Below are 27,173 nucleotides of genomic sequence, written 5' to 3'. Positions count from 1 at the left end.
ACACGAGGGTACCATTGATAATCGAAAAAACTTACGGGTACTATTAATAAAGTGCAAAAACTTAGGAGTACCATTGATAATTTCCCTAAAAATTTTATGAAATTGATATTAATAATTCTTATATATCAAATAAGATCCCATATGACTATATTTTAACTAATAAATTAAGAATAAAATATAAATTAATAGTTCGTCTTGTATGAGATCGTCTGACCATAAGACAAGCCCATATATTAGCTTATTTCTTTAATTGATCACTTTAAGATCATAAGTGATCATTTTAAGATTACAAGTAATCACTCTGCAACTATACAAAATGATTTTCTTAAAATTATAAGTCATCACTCTTAGACAAAATGTGTGTATTGGGGCTGCCTAATAAAAATGGTTTCACGTGAGACCCTTTCATTTAAGAATTAGTGTATAATATATATAATTATTATTAGGAAATTTCTACATGATAATATCGAACTTTTATGAAACATTAGTGATAGCACTTTTGTAAGATTTTTCCACATGGTAGCATCCAGTTTATCCCTTATTCAACTGTCGTAGCATTTTCCATTAAATTCTTAGTGAAATTCTGCTTAATTACCATTTTGACGTTTCTACCCTTATTAAGCGTCGGTTCATGTCTTTATAATTTGCCTTAAACATTTGATAGCGTTGCTAAATTTAATGGTGAATTAAACGTCAAAATGATGAATTAACATTTGAGATCATAAAAATGGTTTAGGACAAATTATAAAGACAACAGTCAACACTTAATAAGGGTGAAAACGTGAAAATGGTGAATTAAACGGAAATTGACAAGAATTGAATGGAAAATACTACAATAGTTAGATAATGCATAAACTGAATGCTAACATGTGGAAAAAAATTTACAAAATTTCTGGCGTTTTATAAAAATTTAATGCTACCATGTGGAATTTCCTTTATTATTAATATTATTAATACTTGGGCTAATTAGAGACTTCCACGTGTCATGATAAAAAGCCATATATAGAGTATAGGCTTTCACACTTCACCGTGAGAAATGTTCCCTTCCGATATTCGACAGTACTCATAAAAACAAGAATTAGTCGCATTTAAGAGCGGCGCATTTGTAAAAACCCTAACGGAACGGAACGGAACCTCAACGTCCTCAACCACCATTGACGACGGTAAGTTTTCTTCATCCTCCTCTCTTCTTCTGTTCTTCTGTTAGGGTTCTAGTACTCTAGACTGTATCTTTTCTTCTTCTACATCAATCTTGGATGGCTTAAATGGTTTTGATGTTAGTCATCGGAACGTTGCCGGCGGCGATCTGAATCTCGTTCTCGTACTGTTTTGGTTCGAACATTTTGAAACGCCGTTCGGCTTTTGAAGTAGCTATGGAGTTGAGTTTCTAGCTCATATCTTTTGGAGTTTTGGTTAGGGTTTTTGTTATCGTAATTGACGGTAAAAGTTAATATACCTTGAGTTTGGATAGATTTGATAGGCCATATTTAGAGCAGCTGGTTGATTATCATTCATTGACTGCGAATGACGTTATTTTACACTTCAACAACAATCTTGTTGAGATTTATCGCAGTTTTATTCATTGCATGCTTTAATCTTTTGTAGTTGAATTTGACTAGTCGAAGATGGCAAATCTTGAAGCAGCTTCTCCAGCTGCTGGTCCAAGGTATGCACCAGATGACCCAAACCTTCCAAAGCCATGGAAAGGGTTGATTGATGGGAGCACAGGTCTTACTTATTACTGGAATCCCGAGACAAATATCACTCAATATGAAAAGCCGGCTAGTGCACCTCCACCAGTTCCATCTGCTGTACCTCATGTAGACACTGCATCTCAGACTACTGTGCAGCATGGACAGCCTGCGGATGCTTCACAGTATCAACAACAATACATGAATCAGTTATCTCAGCAGCCAGGACAGTTTCAGGGTCCAATTTCTCAACAGCAAGGACATTATCAAGGTCCTCAAACTGCATCAAATCCTCAGCAGCAGCCTGCACAGATTCCTCCTTCTGGGCAGCAGCAGTATGTCCATTATGGACAAGGAATGCCTCAAAGAAGCTCACAAATAGGGCTAGCACCTGTGCAACAGGGACAAGCAACGCAGCCGCAGCACTATGGGCCGCCAATGACGCAGCAAAGTGGCCAACAGTTATTGCCACATCAAGGATCGCAGATGGTGCAACATCCCATTCAGCACAATTCTCAGCAGTTAGGGCAGCAGGCACCATTGCATCAGGGTCCGACAGCAGCACAATCCCAAGGGCTTCATTATATGCCCCACCAAATGCAATATGCTCCATACCAACAACCACCTATGCATCCACAGGGGCAGCAAAATGTACAACTTCATCCTCAGGTGACCCCACAGGGACCTCAATTCTCATATCAACAGGATAATAGAAATGCTCAGCAAGATGATTCTGATTATCCTAAGCAAACTGGGAGCTCAATTTCTCAGGTTGAGCAAAGTGGACACACAGCTGGTCATGGTCCACCGTCTATGAATACTTCTAATCATGGATTGCAAGGAAGCCCCCTCTCTGGTCAATCACAGCCTTATGCTTCCTCAGTGCATATGCATCAGCCGCACCCAAATGTTAAAGTGCCAGAGACTCGGAGTGATATTGCCAATCAGCATCCTTCCACTTATCAAAATCAAATGGGTCAATCCTTTATGCAGGGTCAGCAGCATGGCCTGCCTCCTGTTGCGCGAAATATGGGCTATGATGAAAGCCAACAACTGCGATCTGGGAAAGGATATGACTTTAATGCTAGCAAGGATTCACCATTGGTTCCGCCTCTCCACCCTAATCTTGCTGCGGTACCTATGCCAAGGAATCAGCAGGTACCATTTATTTCTGCAAATGTGTTTTTAACGCTTGCTAGTGCATCTATCATGTTTTTTTTATATTGATAGATTTTTTGTTATCAGCATCTCCACTTTGATTTGTTTTTGTTCATTTAGCTTATCGTATTTTGGGATTGAAGCTTAGGCATTGTTACGATAATTTACTTGTACTTATTTGTACAAACAAGCAGGGCTGTTGTTTTTCTCATGAATGTCTATTTTCTCTGTAAGGCTGTTATACTTGTGTTGAAGTAACAATCTGAAATCACAGGTACTGGAATTTGTATGTTGTGTTAGAGGTTAAGTAAATTTAGGTAGAAAATTGCCCACTTTTTCCTCTTTAAAATTGCTCTTTATTTATGGTGTTGTTATTTGGTACAAAGGGGTTTTTCCTTTCAGGAAAGATGGACAACTTTGAAGCACAGGGTTGGAAAGAAATAGTCAGTTCTTGATGAAGTGAAAACACTTAATTGATTTTTTTGTTCACGTGTGGAGTTGAAGACAAATGGATTGTGCCTCTAAATCATCATATAAAAAATTGTGGATGTTGTTGCGATTGCGGTAATGTTCACGATGTGTGGAATACGACACCTCACACTATTACCACTCATTTCGTTTACATTGCAATCTGAGTAGTTAATTTGAAAAATATCCATTTATCATAGTGATTCAAGTTTTATAGAAGATTAATTTTATTTAAAGCTTATAATAGACCTCTTAAAACCTAATACATATTTTTTTATAAAAAATTATAGGGGCTATTGTGCTAGAATAACAGCTTATAATGGCTGGAGATGTTAGATCACATATTATGGGACAGGAAATGTCTTTTTTGTTCCATGCTCCAGAATGATAGCCTCTGCCAGCCTTTTATCATGTAGTTGCTTTGTTTTCTAACATATATAAGTTGCTTGATGATGAATCTTTTGACTAAAGCATGATATATTTTTACATAATCAATATATTTTAACTTTGTAAAATTCAATTATTGCTTTTACAACAAGTGCATTTACATACATTTGATTGAGCTTTGAATGACGATCCATGTGCATGCTCATGTTTATGGTAGGACTCAAGGATGGGTGCTTTCTCGCATCAAAATGTGCCACCTGGTCATGACGGTTTGAATAAGATAAGTGCACCAGGTATGCATAGCATGTATAATCATGCAAATGTTGATCCACCTATCCCTAATCAACCTTTTATGAGGCCATCTCCGATGATGCCTGGTTCCACCGATGCTTTAAATATTTCTTCCGTTGAGGCTTACCGACAGCAACACGAAGTGACTGCGACGGTGTGTAACTATTGTTTAATTGTGGAATATGTTGCGTATTTTGTTTTTGTACGTATGCTTAATGTAGTTTACATTTCTTATCTTTCCATCCGTGTATCTAAGTTTGGTCCTCCTCTCGTTGCATGCTAGTAGCCTCTCTATATGTTAATAGGTTAATGATGATATTAGGTTGCTCTATATTATGCCAACTTAGCTTGATAAGTTCAACATGCTACACAATGGTGATGTTTTTCTCGTGCCACCCGTGGCATTACGCAAGTGCCATTGAATTTCACATCTACCTTTAGTTTTTAGAATGTTGTTTCTTAGTTTAACACTAGTAATCAAATTCGATTTCTAGTTGGAATATTAGCCTTTGTGATGCATGAAAAGAATAGCAAATTTGCATTCTGATGTACCTATTATATGATAATAATAAGCTATTGTCAATTGTTAACTAAATACGTTTATCGGTGCAAATGATGAACACAGTACTTTAGTACCTTTGAATGTTGTGATAAGATGAAGGAAAATAGGCTAAAGGAGCCTTGTGTGGAGTAGGGATAGCAAAATTGGATGATTAAGATTGGAGACAGAAGGTGCAATGCTGCACCCAAGCTCTAATGTTGATTTTGTTTTGGTTCATTGCAACCGACTGTATCTTAGGATGAGGTATTTTGCATTGTTTGTATTGTCGATACCTTCTACTATAATGGTTTCAATATAGTCATGATATAGTGATGAATGCAATATCTTGCACTATGGTTCTGCTGCCAAATATCGGCACAAATTATGAGATTGCCCTTGAGCAGTCCGGTCTTTTACACCTTTATGATGCATTATGGAGTGCTAATTGTTAAGTTTATGATGTTATGAGTTACTAATACTTTCTTTTAAACTTCTATTCTTTTGGTTTCATGATGGCCTTGAATCAAGATTTTTCTTAAAGTGAGTCGTTCAGAAAGTTTCAGATTAGATTTCATACATACAGAGCGATTACAGACCTTCTAGACCTGAAATATAGTGGATTCATGGTGTTTAACTTCTTTTCTTTGAAAGGAAGTCTTTGAAAAATTGTCTCTACTATCATTTGACTTTTCTGCTTCTATATGTATAAACAGGGCGAGAATGTTCCGGCCCCATTTATGACTTTTGAAGCCACTGGTTTTCCTCCTGAGATACTGCGAGAGGTATGGTTAATTAACTTAATATTATGCTAGAGTGATATTCTTTTCAAAGCTTCATTTGAGATGGTGTTTGTCCCCTTCAATATCTACCTCATTTTTAGTTATTCCTTTTTTAACTTAAAAAATTTCTTATCGCAGGTGCGATATTTGCTCCAGTGGGGAGCATATGTCGTACGCTGCACTGCTATGCGCATACTTTACATGCGACAAGTATTCCTTTGAAGGCTGCACAAATGGACTTTGGAGCCTTAATCCATATGACTCCTCATGTGACTTGGATTTTCTTGCTTGTTGGCCTACCTAATAAGTCTTTATTGCCTCCTGTTGTTGCTTCGAGTTGCTTAAGTAAGCAACCATATATTTGCTATACCTTTTTATCCCCCCATTAGTTAAATCTTTCATGTGAATGTTTTAAGGTCTGGTGGATTTTGGAGATTAATCGTGTTATGTTATTCTGTGACAGATGCATTCTGCTGGATTTGCTTCACCAACACCAATTCAAGCTCAAACATGGCCTATTGCACTACAAAACAAAGACATTGTGGCAATTGCAAAGACAGGTTCAGGGAAAACATTGGGCTATTTAATGCCTGCCTTTATGCATCTTAGGCAACGAAGAAATAATTCACGAAATGGTCCAACAGTCTTGGTCTTGGCTCCTACTCGTGAGCTTGCTACACAAATTCAAGATGAAGCTATAAAATTCGGAAGATCTTCCAGGATTTCTTGCACGGTATTCATAATTACACTCATCCATTCATGTGCAAGTCTTTTTGGTTTCCTTTTATTTTTTGGAGCCATAAATTGTTCAAATGCTCTTGTTTTTTTAGTGCTTGTATGGCGGAGCCCCAAAGGGCCCACAGCTAGAAGAATTACGCCGTGGAGCTGATGTAGTTGTGGCAACACCTGGTCGTCTCAACGATATTCTTGAGACGAGAAATATTGATCTTCGACAAGTTTCACTGCTTGTTCTTGATGAAGCGGATAGAATGTTAGACATGGGTTTTGAGCCTCAAATTCGCAAGATTGTGAATGAGATTCCTCCTCTTAGGCAAACACTCATGTACACGGCAACTTGGCCAAAAGAAGTCAGGAAAATTGCTGGTGATTTGCTCCGTAGTCCAGTGCAGGTGAACATTGGCAGTGTTGATGAACTTGCTGCGAACAAGTCTATTACGCAGGTGAAGTTATCAATTTTTAAAAAGGGTATTTATGTACTAAGAAATTCACTTTGTTGGGACATGCTGGGAAAATTAGTTGTGCTCTTCGGCTCTTGCATAAAATTTTTACATGAGTAGTCATTTTTTTTTTCATGTTTTGGTTTTTGTACATGTTCAGGGGATTACTTCATAGTTTTGCTTAGACTTATTGTAGAGTAATTTATGTCAAAGCCCGAAGATACTGCCTATTGCCATCACTTGTCTTTGTAACATCAACATTCTTTCTTTTTCTTTTAATGGAGGGGTGCGTCTTAAATTAAAAGTGAAAATTTGATGCTTAGACTTATTGTTGAATGATTTTTCAAAGCCCAAATGTATTGCATATTGCCATTACTTGCCTTTGCAACATCAACATTCTATCTTTTTCTTCTAATGGGGAGGGTGCATTTTAAGTTAAAGCGGGATTTCGACGCTGATATTTAGCATACTAGCATTAGAGCAAGACTTTTATTATGATATTAGAAAGAATATTGATATATTAATTTCCAAGTTTCCCCCTCTACAATGTTATGTTTGTGTTCTAATCATTAACTGCATGGGTGGCACCATTAGTCGAATTTCAAAGTGACTATTTAGAAATATTAGATGCATTTACTTTTCCTAATGCCTAATAATTTTTTTATAATTGTTGATCCATCCACCAACTTAAAAGCCAGCTTCATCGACATTTTTTGGTTTTTATTGCACTGATTTTTTTTTTTTTTTTGCGTTCTTGAATTTGTCTTTCTTTTAAATTTTCCAGTATGTGGAAATGGTGCCACAATTCGAGAAACAAAGACGTTTGGAGCAGATTCTTAGATCCCAAGAGAGGGGTTCCAAGGTTATTATTTTCTGTTCAACAAAGAAGTTGTGTAATGATCTTGCACGAAGTATTAGTCGCAGCTTTCCTGCTGCTGCAATACATGGGGACAAATCACAGAGTGAAAGAGACTATGTCCTGAATCAATTTCGCTCTGGAAAATCACCAATTTTAGTTGCAACTGATGTTGCTGCTAGAGGCCTTGATATAAAGGACATTAGGTACGGACTTTGGATTTCTATTGTGATGTTAAGCTTTAGCATATGATGACTTAGCCTCTGTGAGCCCTGTAATTCAGTGTAGCTCTTTGTTGTAGAAGCTTATCTTGGTTTTTCTCAAATTATCTTGCCGTATTTAATTACACTGTAATTCCACTACCCCAATGTCATTAAGTGGCTCCCACTGAGGCGTGGATTGGTGGTTGGATTTACGCTACATGTAAAAACAAAGGTTGTTTTCAACTCTCCCTTGATTATTGTATATAAAAAGGGGCACGTGTTTTAGCATGTCTAATGCGATATATTTGTTATTTTATATTGTCTTTCATTGTGTCAGCTTCTAAAGGAATCTGATTTTCAGGGTGGTGATAAACTACGATTTTCCAACTGGGATTGAAGACTATGTCCATCGAATCGGCAGGACTGGCAGGGCAGGGGCAACAGGAGTGGCTTACACCTTCTTCTCTGAACAGGATTGGAAGCATGCTGCTGATCTTGTTAAAGTGCTGGAGGGAGCTAATCAGCAGGTTCCTGCTCAGGTGAGAGAAATGGCACTTCGTGGTGGTCATGGTTTCAATAAAGATCGAAATATTATGAATAGGTTTGATACTGGCCCTGGCCCTGCTTTTGGTGGTGGTGGGCGTTGGGATTCTGGTGGCCGTGGTGGAAACATGGGAGATGGTGGTCGTGGTGGCATGAGAGACAGAGATAGTTCCTTTGGAGGTCGTGGTGGTTTTGGCGCTTCTCGTGGTGGTAGTGGCATGAGAAATGATGGGTTTGGGGGGCGTGGCATGAGAGAGAGAGATGATTATGGACGTGGGGGACGCGTTGATAATGGTGGGCGTGGATACAGGGGAGGACGAGGATTTGGCGGGCCCGGTGGATATGGAGGTCGATCCAGGGATGATTATGGGTCAAATGAGAGGTTCAATAATAGAGATGTTGGATTCGGACGTGGCCGTGGTAGGGGGCGGTTTGATAACAGGAGGGATGCTACGAGGAGTAGAGGAAGGAGTTACAGTCGCAGCCCTGAGAAGGTTCGTACATGGGGAGGTTATAGCAGAAGCGTAAGCCGCAGCCGTAGCCGTAGCCGAAGCCGAAGCCGAAGCCGTACTCCTCGTCGAAGTTATAGCCGAAGCCGAAGTCGTGGTCGTACCAGGAGCCGCAGCCGTAGCCGCAGCCGCAGTTATGATGGTTATGAGAGGCCTACTAGGCGAGAACGTCGTCCATCGGGATTTGATATGCTTCCAGAAACAGATAATCATCAACAGAAGGATTTAGCAGCAACTATAGTTGGGCCTCCTGCTGTACCACAAATTACTAATAGCAATTCTTTATCTGTATATGATGCTGGGGCAAAGCTTGATGAGAAAGATCATATTGTTCATTCAGGTGTGGTCAATCAATCTGATGATTAAACAACTGACATGTAGAGCTTTAGTTTTCTCGGAGGCAGAGCTCCACATGCATCTATCTGAGGTTGAGGAAGGAAATAGTACCAAGTGAACCTGATGCTGCGTTTCATGGTCGATTCTCGCTCATTTGCGTCGATATGAGCAGTATGGTATCATCTCACACCTAATAGGTGGCTGTTTCCTGCTGGCTTTAGCTTTAAACATGCTTATGAACTTAAAATACTCGATGAGATATTATGTAGTTTGTTTATCTAGCTATTTTTGTTTTGGTTTTTGGTAGAGCTATTGATTTAAGTATGAAGTTAGCATTTGGATTTTGGACGTATATTCTTGGTTGGTCACTGGTCAGCAATATACTAATTAGAAGTATTAGGTATTGTTTTGGCACTGTACCTCGGCTTTATCTGTAGTGAAGACGAGTGATGCGCTTTGCATGTCATCCTTATTATATTTCTCTCTTTCTCTTAATTTAATTGAAACAAATTTATATTAGTTTTACAAATTGTGACTATGTTCCAAATTGTAAGTATTTATATATGCCTTATCTAGTTTAATAATCATGAATTTGATATTTGTTTATAAGTCATACGGTAATGATTTATCAAATTATGTGTATTTCTTGCTTAATATGAAGTTGTAAAGGATATTTACAATTAATAATAGTCGATTAATAAGACCTTTTTGTTATGTGTATGGTTTTTTTATATAAAGTTGTAAATGATATTTAAAAGTTGTAAATGATATCTACAACCAACAGTCAATTGATAATGATCTTTTTGTTATCATAAACAAGTGTAACATTCAGCATCAGTAGGGTTAGGGTTGGTGTGAATGTTGGCTAACCATTTCGTCACGGGAAGATCATAACTCGTGATTACATGATGCAATGATATACGAGTTCATGCATTCAAAGCCAAACTTCTGTTTTTCTTAAATAATTTATGAATGGATTTTTTGGTCAGCACGAGAAAAATTCTTTGACCTTGTTATATTGGTCAGAGTTGCAGAGAAAGCGGGAATCACCCTTTTGATTTCCTTATTCATATTAAAAAATCCTTGCAAATATTTTTATTTCTTGTTATATTCTCTACATTATGTATTTTAATGCATAGTCAACTGCCTCATTTTTGAGAATATTTTTGTATTTGTAGTATTTTTGATAATGTATTATATTATTTTTAAGATTATATTTTGAAGTTTTTATATTGGTTCACAATGATGGTGATCATGGTGGGTAGTGACGAAAAAACAAGGTTCACATTGATGGGTGGAATTTTAAAAATTCAGATCCGCATACAAATTTTTATAAGCATGCTCGGTTCGCTACTTACCGATAAACACCTATACTTTTACATCAAACCATATACCCCTAAACCAAGAGAAACTATCACTATTTTATGTTTACCCACATGCACACTAAAACTGTATCATGACAATTGGTATACTAGTAATTGCACAAGTAACGACAAAAATAAACATTATGCACAAACTTGTACAAAAAAAAAAGAACCAAAATAAGACCTGAAAATCTCTTCCAAGACATTGTATTTTGAACATTAGGAAAATTAACAGGAGCCATCAGCATTCAGCAACATTTTGCCAACAAAAATCAAGACTTCAAATTGTTACATCAAGTATAAGAATTAAGAACCTTAAAATACCCCAAAAGAAAATACTTCCTCCTCAACCAAAAATTAAATCCTCCACAATACTTCAATTTGTAACCTTTCCCTACATCCAAACGAACCCTTCTCTCGAACAAAAAAAGATAATGAGAAATGCAGGGACAAAATCAAGGTATTCTCCTACTGCTATTGCGACAGGACTTCAGTAAGGATGTATGGTACACTCATTTTAGACGGAAACAAAAACTAGGCCCTCAACAACGTTAAGGATTCAACCGCATTATGCACACCCAGATAACTCCACATTGCTGCTTGACATGAAACCAACCATATTTACTTCCGCATACCTCCCTTCAAAAAACTAGTCACCTTTCCATGCTGCAATGCCTTAGGGTCAAGCGCAATCGTCCCAATAGTAAGTATTTCCGATGTTTGCTTGGTTTCTTCAACTTTAATTGGCATGGAGCCAACAGTCAAAACGTTAGCTGTACTTGTAGTTTTAGGAGTTTCAGCGGTGATTGTCGTAGCAGGTGCTTGTAATCGACGTTCACTTGGCTTAGGATGAATACTTAAAGAACCAATCTTCAAAGTAGAAACATCACCTGTTCGTTCCGATGATTCCTTAACCATGTTAGCAACATCAGACACATGAGCGCTGCCACTTGAAGACACTTCTGTAGTCCTGATCACAGTTTTTATGCCACCTGAATTACTAGGCTGTGCAACTTTCTCAATCCAAGTTCCTCCATCATCTAATTTCTGGGAATGATCCAGCACAGAATTAAACTTAAGAGGAGCTTCAATGGAATGTGCATGCCCATTTGTCCTACGAAATATACGAGCCCTCTCGTCGTGCATGATTTTCTGACGATTTTCATAGTACATGAAATCATCCAACAATGATGTTTTTGAAGAGAAGTTCTTAAAAAGCTTAAGCATATCCAAACCTTGCTTGAGCATTATCTGCATGCAATATCAGAAAAGAATATTAAGTAATGAAAAGCATTTATTACTCAAACAATCTGAAAAGCGGCATTCAAGTTTCAACGCATCACTAATGTCACAAATAGATCGCAATCAAAAAATTAAACATAATCAAAGGAAAATTTTGCTTATAGAACTTAATTACATAGTCTACATTGGATGCTGCACCTTGCAGAAAGAACAAGACATGAACTTCCTCAGAAGCCATTACGGGGCTACCATGGTAATTGGATGATGAACTCGATAATAGAGCTCTCAAACTATTCCCATTTGCCCAGCTTTGTAGATTAATAAATAGACAGGCTACACAAACACAGCATCTACCAAGATAGAACTTCTCATGGTGAAAATAAATCTGAATGAGAGCATACCTCTTGTGTGTCTCTGCTATTAGTCACAGGCTTATGCTCATTGTTTTCCAGTATAATGTGGCGAAAAGTGGGGTTTGGCACATCTTTTATAATATGCCATTTGACAGAGAAGCTCCCACTCCACTTATCTTGCTGCCAAAAGTCCATATCCTTATCAAAGTCAACAGGACCAACCATCTCTGCAACACCACAGAATTGGCCACTTGCATTGACCTGTTAATAAGGCTAAAAATTAAGTACAATACTACAATCCACTAAGAGCATAACATGGAGTTATTGCCTATAATTCCAACATCAACTCACAGCTCAAACTAATATCAAAAAATTAACTTACAGAAAAGAAGAGGAAAATTGGGCAGCCTCCTGGTGGAGCAGCTAATTTCTGAGCATCTTCATAGGCACTACTTAGCTTCTTGTTCCCATTGGGTGTAGATGACCAAACATTATACTTGATACTCTTATGAACATCATCCTCACTGTAAGATTTTATGACAAAAAACTTTGCATTGGCATAGTCCACAGGAAAATCATCTTTGTTGTACTGATCAGCATAAATTACAATATTTCCTTCAGCATTACAATTCCCGGCCCTTGTGGAGTAGGCTTTTACAACAAATTGATTTTTGGATTTGTTGATTCTTGGTCCTCGATTCTGCTCACCCAATTGATCAAGGTTCCCATTACTATCATTATAGGGTCTTCTGAAATAAATTTTGGACCAAGGGTCATTTAAAACAGTTTGGCCATTGCTGCTAGCTCCATAGTCAGCCAAACCATTACCCATAGAAAATGAATATTTCACTTGATTAGCTTGAGATAGAAGCTTTCCATATGAATTATCCCTTGTAGATTGCATCAAGCCTGAAGAATTTGCACCCTGTAGGATACAGATAATAAGGATTTCATTTGAGTGTGGGCATAACAAAATATAATGTAAAGAAGCTAAGATATTAAAAAAAATAAAAGAGTGGAAACAACATCAAAACATTGTGTTTTCAAATTTGTATAACGAACTATCAAATTTTCTTCAATATGCTTTTTTAAAAAGATAGGAAAATTCCACGTGGTAACCAAAAATTTTCAAAAATCCACGCGGTAAACATGAGGTTTACCAAATTGTTTCTCCGTAACCTTTTTACCCAAAAAATATTAGCAATCGTTAGTTTGGTGTTCCAGTATATTGCATTCGATGAATTCCTATTTCCCCAACTAAACTCTCTCTCTCATCCTAACAATTCCTCCAATTTCCTTAAAGCCCTAACCCTAAATCCCCAAAATTGACTTTGAATTCAATTTGAAAAAAAACTAGAATTTGAATTTGGGGGAAAAAAATGTGATTGGATGAGAGATGGTAGAGTTAGGGTTTATGATTTGGGAAAAAAGGTTGAAATTGATGCTATTTGAAATGGTGAGTCGCATAAATAGGTGTACAACAATCTTTAAGCTTCGAAATTAACGTTTGCTAACGTTTTCTGCGCAAAAAGGTCACGGTGGAAGAAGTTGGTAACCTGTGGGTTACCTTGTGGATTTTTGAAAAGTTTTGGTTACCACGTGGAAAACTCAAAACCTCAGAACCTCAGGGTTACCGCTTAGAATTTCCTAAAAACATATATTGGTGTGAATTGTAAACACAACAAAATACAGGAAGTGGTTCATATATATATGCACAAACAAATTTAAAGATAGACAACTGTTTTTCATGTCGAGGGAAGTGAAAACGTTAAAAAAATGATTCATGCTCGAGCAATGGACATCCTTCTCTAATAGCTAAACATCAATCCCAAGATGGGCAACTAACTGTTACCAGAACAAAGAAATTAAGTAACCCATTCAAGCATACCTGTGGCATATGTGATGAAGCACCATGGACTGACCCAATAGACCCATTATTCCGACTGCTCAGAGGACGTTTGCTTGTTCCTGTACTAACTTTTGAGCTTTGTGATGTTCCAGCAGATGCATGTGTCTGGCTGGAAGCAGCTTTTGAAGGATTCATGGAAAAAGTTGCAGGAGAGGAAGAATGTGAGCGCTTTGTGTTAGAGCCATTTGTTTGAGTTATGGTGGATGAGGCAACATCTGGCATAGTGTCTCGCGATCCATTTGCAGCAACATCTGGGGTAGGTTGGACAAGAACAGGAAAATAGCCAGATGAGGAGGCGGGATTGGGATAAGGTGGAACAGCATAGTAAGGTTGTGTTCCCACAAATGAGCCATCAACTCCTAGCATCGCACCAGGTATGTAAGGATTATAAGGGTTGAATGGAGAATCTCCAAATCCATAGCTAGGTGTATAGTATACATAAGGCGAATTTTCTATTTGGGCACCCTGAGTGAAACATAAATACATCGACCTTGTAAGAGAATAGAAATGGGACAACACAAGATATCGACCAAAGCACAGCATCTTAACTCACCGCATACTGCATATCTGCACCATCTAAAGCAAGAACTGCATGGTGGTCTCCCATGTCGCTGGGTGACTCAAATCCTGCCCAAATAAAAAAACCGAATATGAGATTCTTGATAATTATTAGCTTTTAAACATAATAAAAAAAACCATTTAATAATGTTTAGTATACCAGTATAATAGTAATTATAACCGGAGGCAGAAGGATAATACATGCTCGGATCAACAAAATACTCGGCAGATCCATCACTAGCCATCATTTCAAAGTTCTCAAAAGCTGGACTAGGTAAACGCTGGTTCAGTTCCGTACCTGGCATCTGAAAAGGAACACACAACACAGCAAATAAATATATATTCATCGAGCAGCTTAAGGATAAAGTTTATATTATTTTGATTGATCACAAAAAAAATACCACATAAGTGTCCGTATTTCCATTATCTGGAACGGTATACATGTCAAATCCAACACTGCCACCCTACAAACAAGCAGGAACTAATTCATCAGAGAGGAATATCTTAATTAAAGAGAAAATTGCAAACAACAATCAAACACACTCAACAACAATTAAAAAATTTAGATATAAGGATCACAACATGTTTCCAAACTGAAAACAAATTAGATATCTACAATGTTGTACATCAAGTACGCTTCTTACATCCTAGACGCTCCGGCAAAGGCAGAACACTTTCAGACCCTTTAAAAAGTTTGAAAAAGCTAATATAAGAGACTTAAATCCAAAGTTCAATTTCAACATTATAATTATTGATGAAGAATAAGATTATCCAAAATTATGTTCCACAATTGAAGGAACACGATATGAACCTGTATACACACATGACGCAAAAAAGCAACGAAATAAATAGATCCAACAAATTATCGTCATGTTACAATTTTACAACAAAATTCAATAAAAATCAATCACAACTGAATATTTCGCAAAGAATAAAATACATAGCAATTCAAAAACTAAACAATTCCAATTTCCAAACCCTAGAAATGCAAAGTAGTAAAATTGCAATTTAACACCACAAAAATAGAGAAACGAAACCAACTTCTAATAGAAAAAACATGTCAAGTATCAAAAACAATCAAATAGAATTACAATCAAAACAAAGCAGTGAGAAATTACCAGATAAAAAACTCAATCAAGTCATAACTTGATCTAAAAAGTTGTAAGAGAAGATACCGAGCAATTGTAGATAGAAACAGGAGTCGGACTCGACATTGAAAGAGCTTTGATAATCCTTGGTCAAGCGGAAGAAGTAAACCCTAACCCTAGAAAGAGGAGAGAGAAAGAGGGGGAAGAGATAGAAAGAAGAAAAAAGGGAGAGAGAAGGGTTATACGCTGGAAAATTATGGAGTGGATGTAAAGGAGAAAGGAGTAGTATTTATTCCCTTTGCATTAACGGAGTGTTTTGGGACTATATATTGTGATACGCTGCGTTTTCCTTATAAACTCCTTAGTTCTAGGCTACAATAGTATACTTTCGAATTTTCTAAATCCCTCCTTTTTTATCGTAAAGACCTTCCAAAATCTTTAGAAAAAATCGTCCTAAATGATTAAATGATTTCATTTATTGTGTATTTGCCGTGAATAATCTCTATTATTGATTATTTTGCTAATATTATTTATTTTCAAATTTTAACAGACTACTGTAAATTTGTAGGTAGCTACTAGCCGTTACGCTTGATCTTCATCCTTATGTTTTTTCGTTGGTCTAAATCTACTCTTTTTTTGTGGTAAATATCCAAAATAGCCGGTTAAAATGTGACAAATAATATAGTCAACAAAAAATATACAAAGGTTGAGTTATTAAGAAATAATCAATAGTTGAAGTTATTGACAATTGATGGGCAATAGCTGAAATCATTCAGGAGCCAAGATAATTTTTTCAAATCTTTATGGTTTTAATTATTTTATTTTGAAAAATAATTGTTATTTAAATATCAAAAGGAAAATAAATAATATCACATATAGTCATATATGATGTAGCACTGAGTGTAAGTAGAATGATACACGTTTAAATAATGAATTTACATTTTAAGGTTTTGGTGTTGATTTAGGCGAACAAGGGTTAGGGTTGGTGGAATTAGAGCAAGTTTTTGGTGGTCTCTTTTTGGGATTAGGGTTCCAAATGTTTTGGCTTGATTTATAGACTAGGGTAAGTTTATGATTGATATTTAATTATGGGATAAATGCAGGGTTTGGCATACCCATTTTTTTATAGTGCTTATGTAAGCTTTATGATTCGGTATTTTGGTATTAAGGAAAGGTAAGTCCTTATATATGATTGTGTAGATTCGACCTTCGGTTTGATATTCTTCTAGAATTCTCTTTATATGACTTGCACAAGGGCTTGAGGCTTATCCTCCTTGACTCCACAATTCATGAATCAAGATTCAAATTATTAAACATAATCCTTACTTAAAAGCCTTGCACCTTCACCCTCATTGTTAGGCAAGCAATGTCACAAGGTCTCTATCACAAGCTTTGATCTTATAAACTTCTTTCTTTCACAAAAAATATAAAATATTAGAATTATTAAATTGTTTATAATATTAGAATTTGAAATTACATTATTATGTTAACCTTTTATTTGGTATGTAAACTTGTATCAAGAAATTTTCAAATTAGTAAATCTTTTATTTTTTTTTTTGATGGGAGTAAATATTTTAAATTGCTTTCTTAAATATTAGTAATTTATACTTGATAATAATAATAATGGTCAAGATAAAGAATAGAAAAAAAAAAAAAAAATTCAAGTTTAACCGCCTTTCCTTTCCCTTATTCATTCTACTATAAGGAATTACGTCAAGTGAATCGACTATACATTATTTTCATAATTTGTTCTATTTATATTATTGCTCATACTTGATCGAAGGACTTCCAATTCCATCGATGAGAGAAGATTATTTATTATACACGATTGGAGATTGTGGAGCTTGTAAGCATTGTTAATTTGTCATATAACAGTAAGGTTGTGTATATTTAACCCTTTTAAACAACATTTTAATATCGACCCATTAAATGACATTAAAGTAATCGAACGAGGTAATTATTGTGTTGTTTGTTTATAGTGTTTTACATAGCCCCTAAGGCCTAGACAGAAAGTAGTATTAGACTCCTGTGTTTATTTAGGACTGTTTTTACACTTTTTGCTTTAATTAGTTGCACAAAATTACTGGTGTTCTGTAAAATATCAGTAGAAAATTTAGCCTTTGTGGGATATAAGGAAGCACTTAAGCTGCATAAGCGTTGATAAAACAAGAGCTTCCCAAGTTTGTAGACTGTTGTAGCTTGTGAAATGTGAAAGATGTCAATGGGATATCGAGGTGCACATTCAGACATTCAGCTATTCAAAGAATTCAGTTATCGTCTTACTATGAACCTTATGTGTGTTGACCTATTGATGTAACATATCTCAAGGCTTTATTAAGAAACCAATTCAACTAAAATCTTAAACTTTTGATTGAAGTTTCATGAGCCATAATATGTTATTTTATACTCTATCTTATCCAGTTTACCACACTCGAAGTCGTGATATGGCATTGGATAAGAGGCTCGATTCTTAAAGAGTTGCTTCTAAAACTTTCACATATTTGAGTCATATGTCTCTGTTAGAATATATAACATATCCTGGGGCCTCAACCATCAGCTTAAGCTTTTGGTTGAGTTGGTTCCTTGACATGGTATCAGAGTCAACGTGAGAGGTCACAGGTTCGAATCTCAACCACCCCTCATTTAAAGTGGAATATTCAGCGCCTATGCGCATCCACACTTCTAGCCCAATGGAGTCTCGTGTGAGGGGGCGTGTTAGAGTATATAACATATCCTGGGGCCTCAACCATCAGCTTAAGCTTTTGGTTGAGTTGGTTCCTTGACAGTCTCTCTCTTTACGACGTCTTGTCTCGCCTTCTCTAGGTGTGGACAGTTCGGATTATCTGGTCGATTTTAAATTTTATATTTTGAATCAGATCATTTATGCACGAAAAATGGGATCAAAATCAAACAATTTGTATCGAAGTATACTTCCAAATAAATCCATACTAAATTAGACATATCATATTATATCATATCTTATAAAGTTCATCACATAGAAAGTGAGAAATCCCAAATGGGATTAAGATACCAATACTATTACTAATTGTATACTTAGATAAAACCCTAAAAAATACTATGAAAATCACCAAAGCCCTAAGAAACTAAAATGATAGGGCTTTGTATGACGTATACATACATAGATTCCTTATCTATCTAAAGAGGAGGGAAGTGTAATTAACCGACAATGTTAGTCACTAGAGTCTTAATCCCGAAAGATTGAGACTAGCAAGCTGAATAGTAGAATCAACAACCAACCGCGGTTTCTTCAAGTTCAAGAGGCATACCCTCTTGTAAACAATCAATAGGAGGGATAGTTAAGGTCTCTTGAATGCCATACGCGTTCCAACAAAAAGGATCATCGACGAGTTCCCCTTGTGCAGGCAAAAGTTCAACTTCCGACATGGTTATGTTAGTACAAGGCACGGAGTCACTACACGCGAAGTGAATTGGGGCGCTACGCACATTGTTATAGGTGCCCTTAATGTTCTTGTAGGACACTCCTGATAGGTAAACAGCTGATGTTTGGTTCCTACATTCCTTGGTTAGGCAATAGTATTGGTCTATTATGATGCTATTAGTCGTGTTCTCCATTTGAATGTCTTGAAAGGAGATGTCCGAGACTGATCCTGACCCGCCTTGCCATGTCTTGATTCTTACCCCGTTATCTGAGTTCTTGATCAATGCACCTCGGACAGTAATGTTTGATACACAAGACCGCGAGTTGTGCACTCCTAGACTTCCAATGCTGATAACAGGGCAAGTAAGAAAAATCTTGCTTAGTTAAGACTCGATTCAACCAAAAGCGCAAGAACTTGGACTTGACCCATAAACATATTCATATAGCATAACGCAAATTTGACATGATCCGAACCAATCTAGACAAATTGAGTAAATTCCTATGGCCAATATTTTAAAAACCTCATAGAGATATTTTGAAAAATAGCTTATTGGACAATTTTAATTTATTCAGGAATAAATCGATAGTTGGGTGGTTAAACTGGCTATTGTTTAGTAAATTAACCAGTTATAAAATGTTAAGGTTAGTAAATCAGTTAATTTACAAAAAATTACTCTTATCAACGTGTTCAAATCAACTATCAAACTATAACACCACACCACCTACTTATTGCAAAAGAACTACACAATTATTAGATGGAAGTGCATACTCAATCCATTGTTAAATAAATTTGTAGACAAATTATTAATTTAATTTTTGAAATTTCACCGACAACTATGATTATTGTAAACTATTAAAATTGGTAAATTTTTCAATAAAATATTATTTTATCAGTTTTATTGAGAATGTCCAATTAAAAAAATAATATCTAAGTTTTCGATACGAGAGTTTTATGAGAGAGATATAATATATTTTTAATGGGACAAAATTAACTAAATGAAGGGAATATAAAGCCAAACACAAGAAACCAAGAAAGTCCTTTTCTAGGAAGTTCTTGGGAGGACAATGACAATACAATTAGTATAATTTAAAGTAATAAGAGTTCATATTGAAGAACACTATTCACCTGATCCCGTGACTATGGTCGCACACTACTCCTTGTATATCCACATTTGAGCAACCTGGTCCTATTGATATACAATCATCCCCTATCACATTCAGTTCACATGAGCCGTAAGGACTAGAGTTGTTCAAAATTGACCTGATCAATCGAAGCTGAATATGACACGACTCCACTCGAAGTAAAAATTCAAATCAGAGGTACACACAAGAATCAAAATTGTTAGAGTATATAATATGACACGACTCGAATCGATTCGAACTAAAAAATCAAATCAGATTGTCAGGATATTTACGTACGCACAAGAATCGAAATTGTTAGAGTATATAATATGTTCTGTGACCTCAACCGTTAGCTTAAGCTTTTGGTTGATTTGATTTCTTGATGTGGTATCAGAGCAAGGAAAATACTTAGCACCAAGTATGAAGATGATTTGTGTTGCATCCAACTTTTAGGCCAAAGGGCTCTCGTATGAGGGGGTGTATTAGAGTATAAAACATTAAATTTTGAGATCTCAACTATCAAAGAAGGATAAAGGGTGTTACCATTAGCAATCATGGAGTTGTAAATGCCAACATTTTGAGTGTTCTCAACATGGATGCCATCAGTGTTGGGACTACATTGAGGAGAATTAATCTGGATTTTGTCTATAAGTACTCCATTACATCCATCAAACTTTATGTGAAATTGTGGACTATTTTGAATTCTTAGTCCACTCAGCTCAATGTTGTTACTAAGAAAGAATCTTATCATCTGCATTACAATTACAATTACTATTAGCGGAGGAGAAGGACAATTAATCATTCGCGAAATAATGAAAATCGAATTCTTATCATAAGTGTAAAATAAAAAATTCAAACCACTAAGCCAACTGATCATAAACCTCAATGTAGAATCACATCTTGATAAGCTACAAGAACATAAAGTTGTTATCTTAGTACTTCTGTCTCTTTTAGTTTGCACTATATGACTCAAAAAACTTTCATATATAGTGCAAAGTCAAAAAAACAAATTGAGTATTATGATGTTTTTGTAAATATTTGTATTTCATGATTTGTGTAGTGATTATATACGTGCAAAACCTTAGCGCATAATAAATTTCGACATTTTTTTTAGTTGTATGGTTTCTTTTCAAAACTTTTTACATATTTAAGAGAACTATTACAATAAAAAGCATTTTTTTCGAAAATATAATTGTAAAGTTTTCTTTGAAATAAATTGCTCAACATCTTGGCTAACTATTAGTATTATATATTTAAATCAATACTTTTAACCCTTTGTACTTGTCTCCCTTACATGTGTAAAGATTAAGGACAAATTGGTTGATTAAGGACCAAAAAATCATGAAGTAATTCTCCATAACACAACAAAATATTTTTAAAAGTGTTTTATTTATTTATTTACCATTTACTTATTTTTAACAAAAAAAATTTAAATTAATTAAGATGAAAAATGGTGAACTTACAGCAGGACTATCACATGGTCCAGGCAAGGTTGATCCATGTGGACCCTGCAACATAAAACACAACAAAAAAAATTTAATCTTGCTTATCATGAGAATAATCAATATTATGTTTGTATTCAACCCTTTTAGTGCACCGTACAACTATCAGTTTAATTTTTTAATTAAATTATTTTTTTTGACATGATATTAGATTTCTAGGATATGATTTCGATTTTTTATAAATTTTTAATTTTAAGTAGAATATTAACCATCAGGTATTAAGAAGACATGTACTACAACATCCACATTTCTAGCCCAGAAGGTTGCATGCTCCTATACTTAAATTGGTCACGCTGAATTAAGTGTGGCTTATCATCTACAACCAGTCTTTTGGGAGACCATCTCTCTGAAAGATGTCTTTCAGGCCAAGTACATTAAAGTTTAATGTTTAGTTTTATTCTGCATTTTCCTTTATGAGTTGACCCAATCAGTAATAGTTTTTCAAAGAGACCGTCTCTCACAAGAATTTGTGTATCATTTATCAATATATTAGCTACTTTATATGACTTTAGACACGCTTAACTTAATAAGTGTAGGGATAATAACTTCACTTATAAGTGTGACTAAAATACAATCACGTGTGCCTAAAACGTGGGTCATCACGCTAATAAGCGTGTCAAACCCAATTAAAAAATAATAAACTTAAACTTTTTATATATAAGGGAGCTTGATAAAATACACGACATATTATAATATTACAATTATCAACTTAACCTTTTTAATTGAGTTAAACTGGACAATGCTTTTAAAAAATTATTGTTTGTATATTTAATTAATAATAATACTTCTAAATTAGTAGAAACCAAAAAGGGTTTAAGAGAAAAAAAGTAAATTACCCTGTGAGGTTTACAAGGAAGGTCCCACCATTGATTACCATTGCCTTCAATGGTTCCAGTTCCATTGAGAGTAAACCCATCTAACCTGTAAAATACTAACCACTGCTTTTTACTGTCTGAATCTGGCCAACAATCTGGTCCATCTGGTGGCATTATCACTCCATTTACCTGCATATCATTTTACATTTAATTACTTAATTTCTCCACCTTCAACTACTATTCTTTTTATTTCATTAAATATTGTTACTTATTTATGGTATAACTACTAGGGTGGTTTTGAAAATTAGACTTTTATCTTGGTTCAATAGCTTATTAGCCCCCAACATTTCAATAAAAAATAAAAATAAATAAGCCTAAAAAATTATCTTGTAATTTTAGCATATATCTTTTTAAATTAACAACACCAAGAAAAAAATACTTTTTTTTTAATAAAACTGTCTCATGTTGAAGGGCTTTTTAATTAGTTTAGTTAAACTATTTAATGCAATTTAAATTTGTTAGTGTTAAGTTTAGTTGAACTTATTGTCAATATCAGCATATTATCAGAAAATACAAGGTGCATATATTTCATAAGTCAATAAGGTATATCTTAAAAGCATATGGCAATGGAAAGAAGAACTCCAATGACTTATAAAGTGTGCACACCATCTTTAATTCATGAATATGGGATAAATTATCCCTAGAGTTGGAGCTACTCTTGTGAGAAAGGTCAAAACAAAAAGCTCATACACAGATATGCTAATAATTTATATTAGTTGGTTTATTTAAATAAGTTGCGTCCCACTATGGAATCGTATCATACAAAATTTGTGAAATATTTAGGAAAATAATGATTAGGAAATTTTCTGGAAAAACAAGGACTTACCTGTAAAACAAGCCCGGGCTTACAAGGGCCAGAAAAGATAGTAGACCTGATCATAAATTTCCCAGACGAAGGTACAAAAACAACACCAGAGTCCACCGCACAAGCCGCCTTCCAAGCAGCTTGGAAGGCGGCAGTGTCATCGGTGGACCCATCTCCAACCGCCCCATACGATGTCACATCAAAAATGCACGGCTCATCACGGGTTGGACTCGGGTACGGGTCAGAACGAACTATCGGGTTTGGACTACTACTACTAGGAACAGGGGCATAAACAGGTGTTGTAGCCCCTTTCTTTTTATGATAATGAGCTCTTCCTTCAATTACATTGATTAAATGTGACCAAATAATTAAAATTAATACAACAAAAAATAACATTTTCTTTGAAATGCAACAAAAATGCTCCATTTCTTGTTATAAGACTATTTTTTGTGACAATGTGATATGAATTAAAGGGTACCTATATATATATATATATATTTGAATTGAACAGTAGGTTTAGAAAAGAAAAATACTAAATAAAATTTAATTTTGCAGTATTTATTCTAACTGAGACAAAATTTGATATATAATGAGAAGAAAGTAAGTGAAAAAGTGAAACATAAATCGCTTGAAATATATAATAATTATTTATTGAAGTTGAGATGTTGAGAAGTTGTGATTAAAAAAATAAAAAATAAAAAGAGGAAGAATTGAAGAGAATTAAATGTAAAGTAAGAAAAGAAATGAATAGAATTGGTGTATGGAGGCAGAGAGGGAGTTTATTAATTATATAGTTAGAGTTACATAGCAGAAAAAGAGGTTGTGAATTGTGAGTACATTATAAATGCGACACGTGTTCAACTATGGTTGATTTAACATCTACTATGATACAAAATTGAGGCTGAGATTGTTTTTTTTCTTTTCATCTACTATATTTATTACTCCCCTGTCTTTTAATCATGTTTTCACATGCAATATTTACAGAAATTGAGAAAAATTGTTAGTTTTAATTTAATGGGGAAAAATAAAGAACATAGACAATAAAAAATAGCTATTTTTGTGAGAGACCATCTTTTAAAGAGACGACCTCAAAACATGAAATTTACATTCTTATTGTCTTTTAAATTTGTATTAATTGGATTATTTAGCTTATATATTTAATGTGTCTCTCGAAAAGACCGTCTTTCACAACAATTTGTGTTAAAAATATTATTAGTGGAAAAAAAAAATGAAGACCACAACTATTAAAAATGTTTTTATAAAGTTAATGGGAAACTTATGGAAACTATATTGAATATAAAAATGTTAAAATGAAGTTAGTAGTAGATACACGTGAATCATAAGCATTATTAAAATATTAAAATGAGGATGAAAATGTTATTTTTGTTCAAAATTTGTGATATAAGTATAAAGATTAATTATAGGAACAACAAATGGAACACTCTAAAATGACAAATGAGAACTTCTTTAAGGATTTATTTTCAGATCGGGTTTGTTTGGAATGGATCATTTCAGGTCAAATCAATTTTGGATGGGTTTTAGCCGATATTAGACAGACCCAACAGGTCAACGATATATAATATATATATATATATATATATATATATATATATATATATATATATATATATATATATATATATATATATATATATATTATCATTAATTTTTTTCAAAATATACATATAATAAAAGTTGAACATAAACATAGTAGGTTCGACTAAAAATGATGACGTGTAACCGAAAGTGATGACGTAAAATTGGAAACAAGTTTGGATTTGACCCAATTTTTTCCGGTAAAATTGAGTTGTTACATCTTCGTATTACAAGTTATAATTTTCGGGTTATGATCCACTAATCTCCGGTCAGATTTCGAGTTAATGTCGATTCAAATTAAATTTTGACAAATCTACTTATAACGTTAAAACGATCACTTACGATCTTAAAGTAACTAATTATAATCTTAAAGTGAATATTTATAATATTAAAGCGATCATTTTTTTAATCTTAAAGTAATCGCTTATAATTTTAAAGTAATCACTGAGACCTTGCTTAGTTCACCTTACAAAAATAAATAATCATTAAAAATTAATTTTAATCTTCAAAGTTAATGACTAAACTCCAACATTAATCTCCAAAAATATATATATGATTCATAATATGTAACTTTATTTAAAAATTACAATTAGTTTGTATTATTTATACTACTCTTGGCTTCAAGTTGTGGTCAATAAATACTAATTTAGTCCAATTTCAACAAGAATTTAGTTTGTAGCTACTTTTTTTTAGCCTAGTAGAGTTGTGGTTGTACCAAATATTTAGTGTTTAAAACTAATTCTTCTCAACTCTCAATAAAGAATATAATTATAAGTTTCACAAGAATATATTGTGTCACAAAGTATGATTGACACTTTATATATACTTCCATCATTAATACTAACTAATAATACCACTACACACTTCTTGTTATGATCACATCATTTTCTTATCATAACACAAAGTGTGTAATTATATGTGTTAAATTGAGAGGTTATAAAAAAAATTGTGTGATATTCATCTATATTGCATAATCAGCTTATTTAGTTAATTAATTCGTCTTTTGAACTTGTAATTCGCTTAGAATGACTCAAAATCGACCTTAACACTAAATTTGTGATTCACGAGGGGACTTGCAAATCATATAATAGTGAATCTGACTATTATCTTCGAATTTAATGGAGAAAGTTTAAAATCCCAATGAATATGAACACATTGATTGAAGAGCAATGTACATAATTTATATTTCTCTCTCTCCCTCTTATTTTGCATCATTTTGAATTATAATGTGAGAGTTTTTGCATTATTTTAAATTTGCAATTCACTCAAAATGATTCAAAAATAGTTTAAATTCGACCATAATTCGTTTATTCAATTCACAATTCACGAAAAAACTTGCAAATCACATGACACTAAATCTATATAACTCGTCAACTCTCGCTATTAACTCCTAATCGGATGAAAAAAGTGTAAAATCTCAATGAATATGAGCACATTGATTGAAGGGCAATGTACATAATTTATATTTTTCTCTCCTACTCATTTGGCATTTTGAATTAAAATATAATAAAGAGCTTTTTTTTCACCTAAATGAGAAATAGTCTAAGTAAATAACTGTGATTTGTAATATTAGCAAATCACTCTTATGTGAAATAATTTGATAGGGTGAGGCTTTAAGATTTTAATTTATCTTTTCTATTTTGTTTATTTTATTGATATTTATTTTGTCTTTTTATATTTATTTATAAATCACTGTAGTTGATTAAGAAATTTTTATATAAATAATGTAAAATAAGTGGGACCGAAGATTACAATACATATTTTACATGAGTTGCTCTGAATTGGTAAAGAAATGTAAATAGGAGAATATGGTGTGATAACGTAGGCTCTACTTTCAGTGTGGTGATGATCATGAATTTGGCTGGATGTTATTTGTTGTTATTAACTGAATCTCCTACCAAACTTCTTCTCTTTCTTCGGTTTAAGGTGAGTAGTAAGAGTATATAGTCTTTGTTCCATAATTTGTGGCTCACAACTCTCCATTATAATGCTTACAATACCCCTACTTTTTCATCTGTTATTTGTAGATGTAGACCTGCCAGATTGGTTGATCGGGTTGATTTTGTATTCGAAAACTTAATGGGTCATATATAAATTACTATTTATTATGTTTTTTAATGTTCTTTTCATTTGAAATATTCTATTTTAAGAAGAGAGAAATTTAATTGATGTTTTTGACACATATTTAGAAGATAAACTATGACCATATGAGATCTCGTTAGATTCTTCTTAATGTATACTTTTTTTATTATGTATTTTTTATAATTTTTATTATGTATATTTAGAGATATTGAAGTTTAAAATTTGCTTTAACAACTGTATAAAAAGAAGATGAGAAAAATAAAAAAGAAAAAAGTGAATATCATTTTATTCAAAATGCTATAAAAACGTTAAAAAAATATATTTTTTTATTTTGTTA

The 27,173-nt window shown here is 34.2% G+C and overlaps 3 protein-coding genes across 4 annotated transcripts; 1 reads left to right on the top strand and 2 right to left on the bottom strand.

The window, feature by feature from the left end:
* The first annotated feature begins 1,029 nt into the window (after positions 1-1,029).
* On the top strand, positions 1,030-9,357 carry LOC130825596 (DEAD-box ATP-dependent RNA helicase 46-like). Its single transcript, XM_057690905.1, has 8 exons — positions 1,030-1,163; positions 1,606-2,849; positions 3,922-4,149; positions 5,250-5,318; positions 5,779-6,048; positions 6,146-6,496; positions 7,278-7,555; positions 7,914-9,357. The coding sequence occupies exons 2-8, from the start codon at positions 1,626-1,628 to the stop codon at positions 8,968-8,970; spliced, it is 3,477 nt and encodes a 1,158-aa protein (XP_057546888.1). The 5' UTR covers positions 1,030-1,163; positions 1,606-1,625; the 3' UTR covers positions 8,971-9,357.
* Positions 9,358-10,482: 1,125 nt separating this feature from the next.
* LOC130825597 (YTH domain-containing protein ECT4) lies at positions 10,483-15,746 on the bottom strand. Of its 2 annotated transcripts, none has more exons than XM_057690906.1 (8): positions 15,542-15,746; positions 14,768-14,830; positions 14,527-14,671; positions 14,362-14,435; positions 13,788-14,273; positions 12,282-12,824; positions 11,948-12,160; positions 10,483-11,555 (listed from the first exon to the last, which is right to left on the bottom strand). In XM_057690906.1, exons 1-8 carry the CDS (start codon positions 15,578-15,580, stop codon positions 10,926-10,928), a joined length of 2,193 nt encoding a protein of 730 aa, XP_057546889.1. In that variant the 5' UTR covers positions 15,581-15,746; the 3' UTR covers positions 10,483-10,925. The 2 variants fall into 2 exon arrangements, with proteins under 2 accessions (XP_057546889.1, XP_057546890.1); XM_057690907.1 differs by having other exon boundaries at positions 15,485-15,721.
* A 2,649-nt stretch (positions 15,747-18,395) lies between these two features.
* LOC130825595 (polygalacturonase At1g48100) lies at positions 18,396-23,918 on the bottom strand. The gene is made up of 6 exons (XM_057690904.1): positions 23,180-23,918; positions 22,315-22,482; positions 21,440-21,484; positions 20,520-20,727; positions 19,981-20,062; positions 18,396-19,202 (listed from the first exon to the last, which is right to left on the bottom strand). Exons 1-6 carry the CDS (start codon positions 23,582-23,584, stop codon positions 18,701-18,703), a joined length of 1,410 nt encoding a protein of 469 aa, XP_057546887.1. The 5' UTR covers positions 23,585-23,918; the 3' UTR covers positions 18,396-18,700.
* Positions 23,919-27,173: the final 3,255 nt, after the last annotated feature.

Source organism: Amaranthus tricolor, chromosome 10, assembly GCF_026212465.1.
Source record: "Amaranthus tricolor cultivar Red isolate AtriRed21 chromosome 10, ASM2621246v1, whole genome shotgun sequence".
NCBI classification, from domain to species: Eukaryota; Viridiplantae; Streptophyta; class Magnoliopsida; order Caryophyllales; family Amaranthaceae; genus Amaranthus; species Amaranthus tricolor.
The sequence above is the reverse complement of the archived record's forward strand: the minus strand, read 5'-3'. Positions and strand labels throughout refer to the sequence as shown.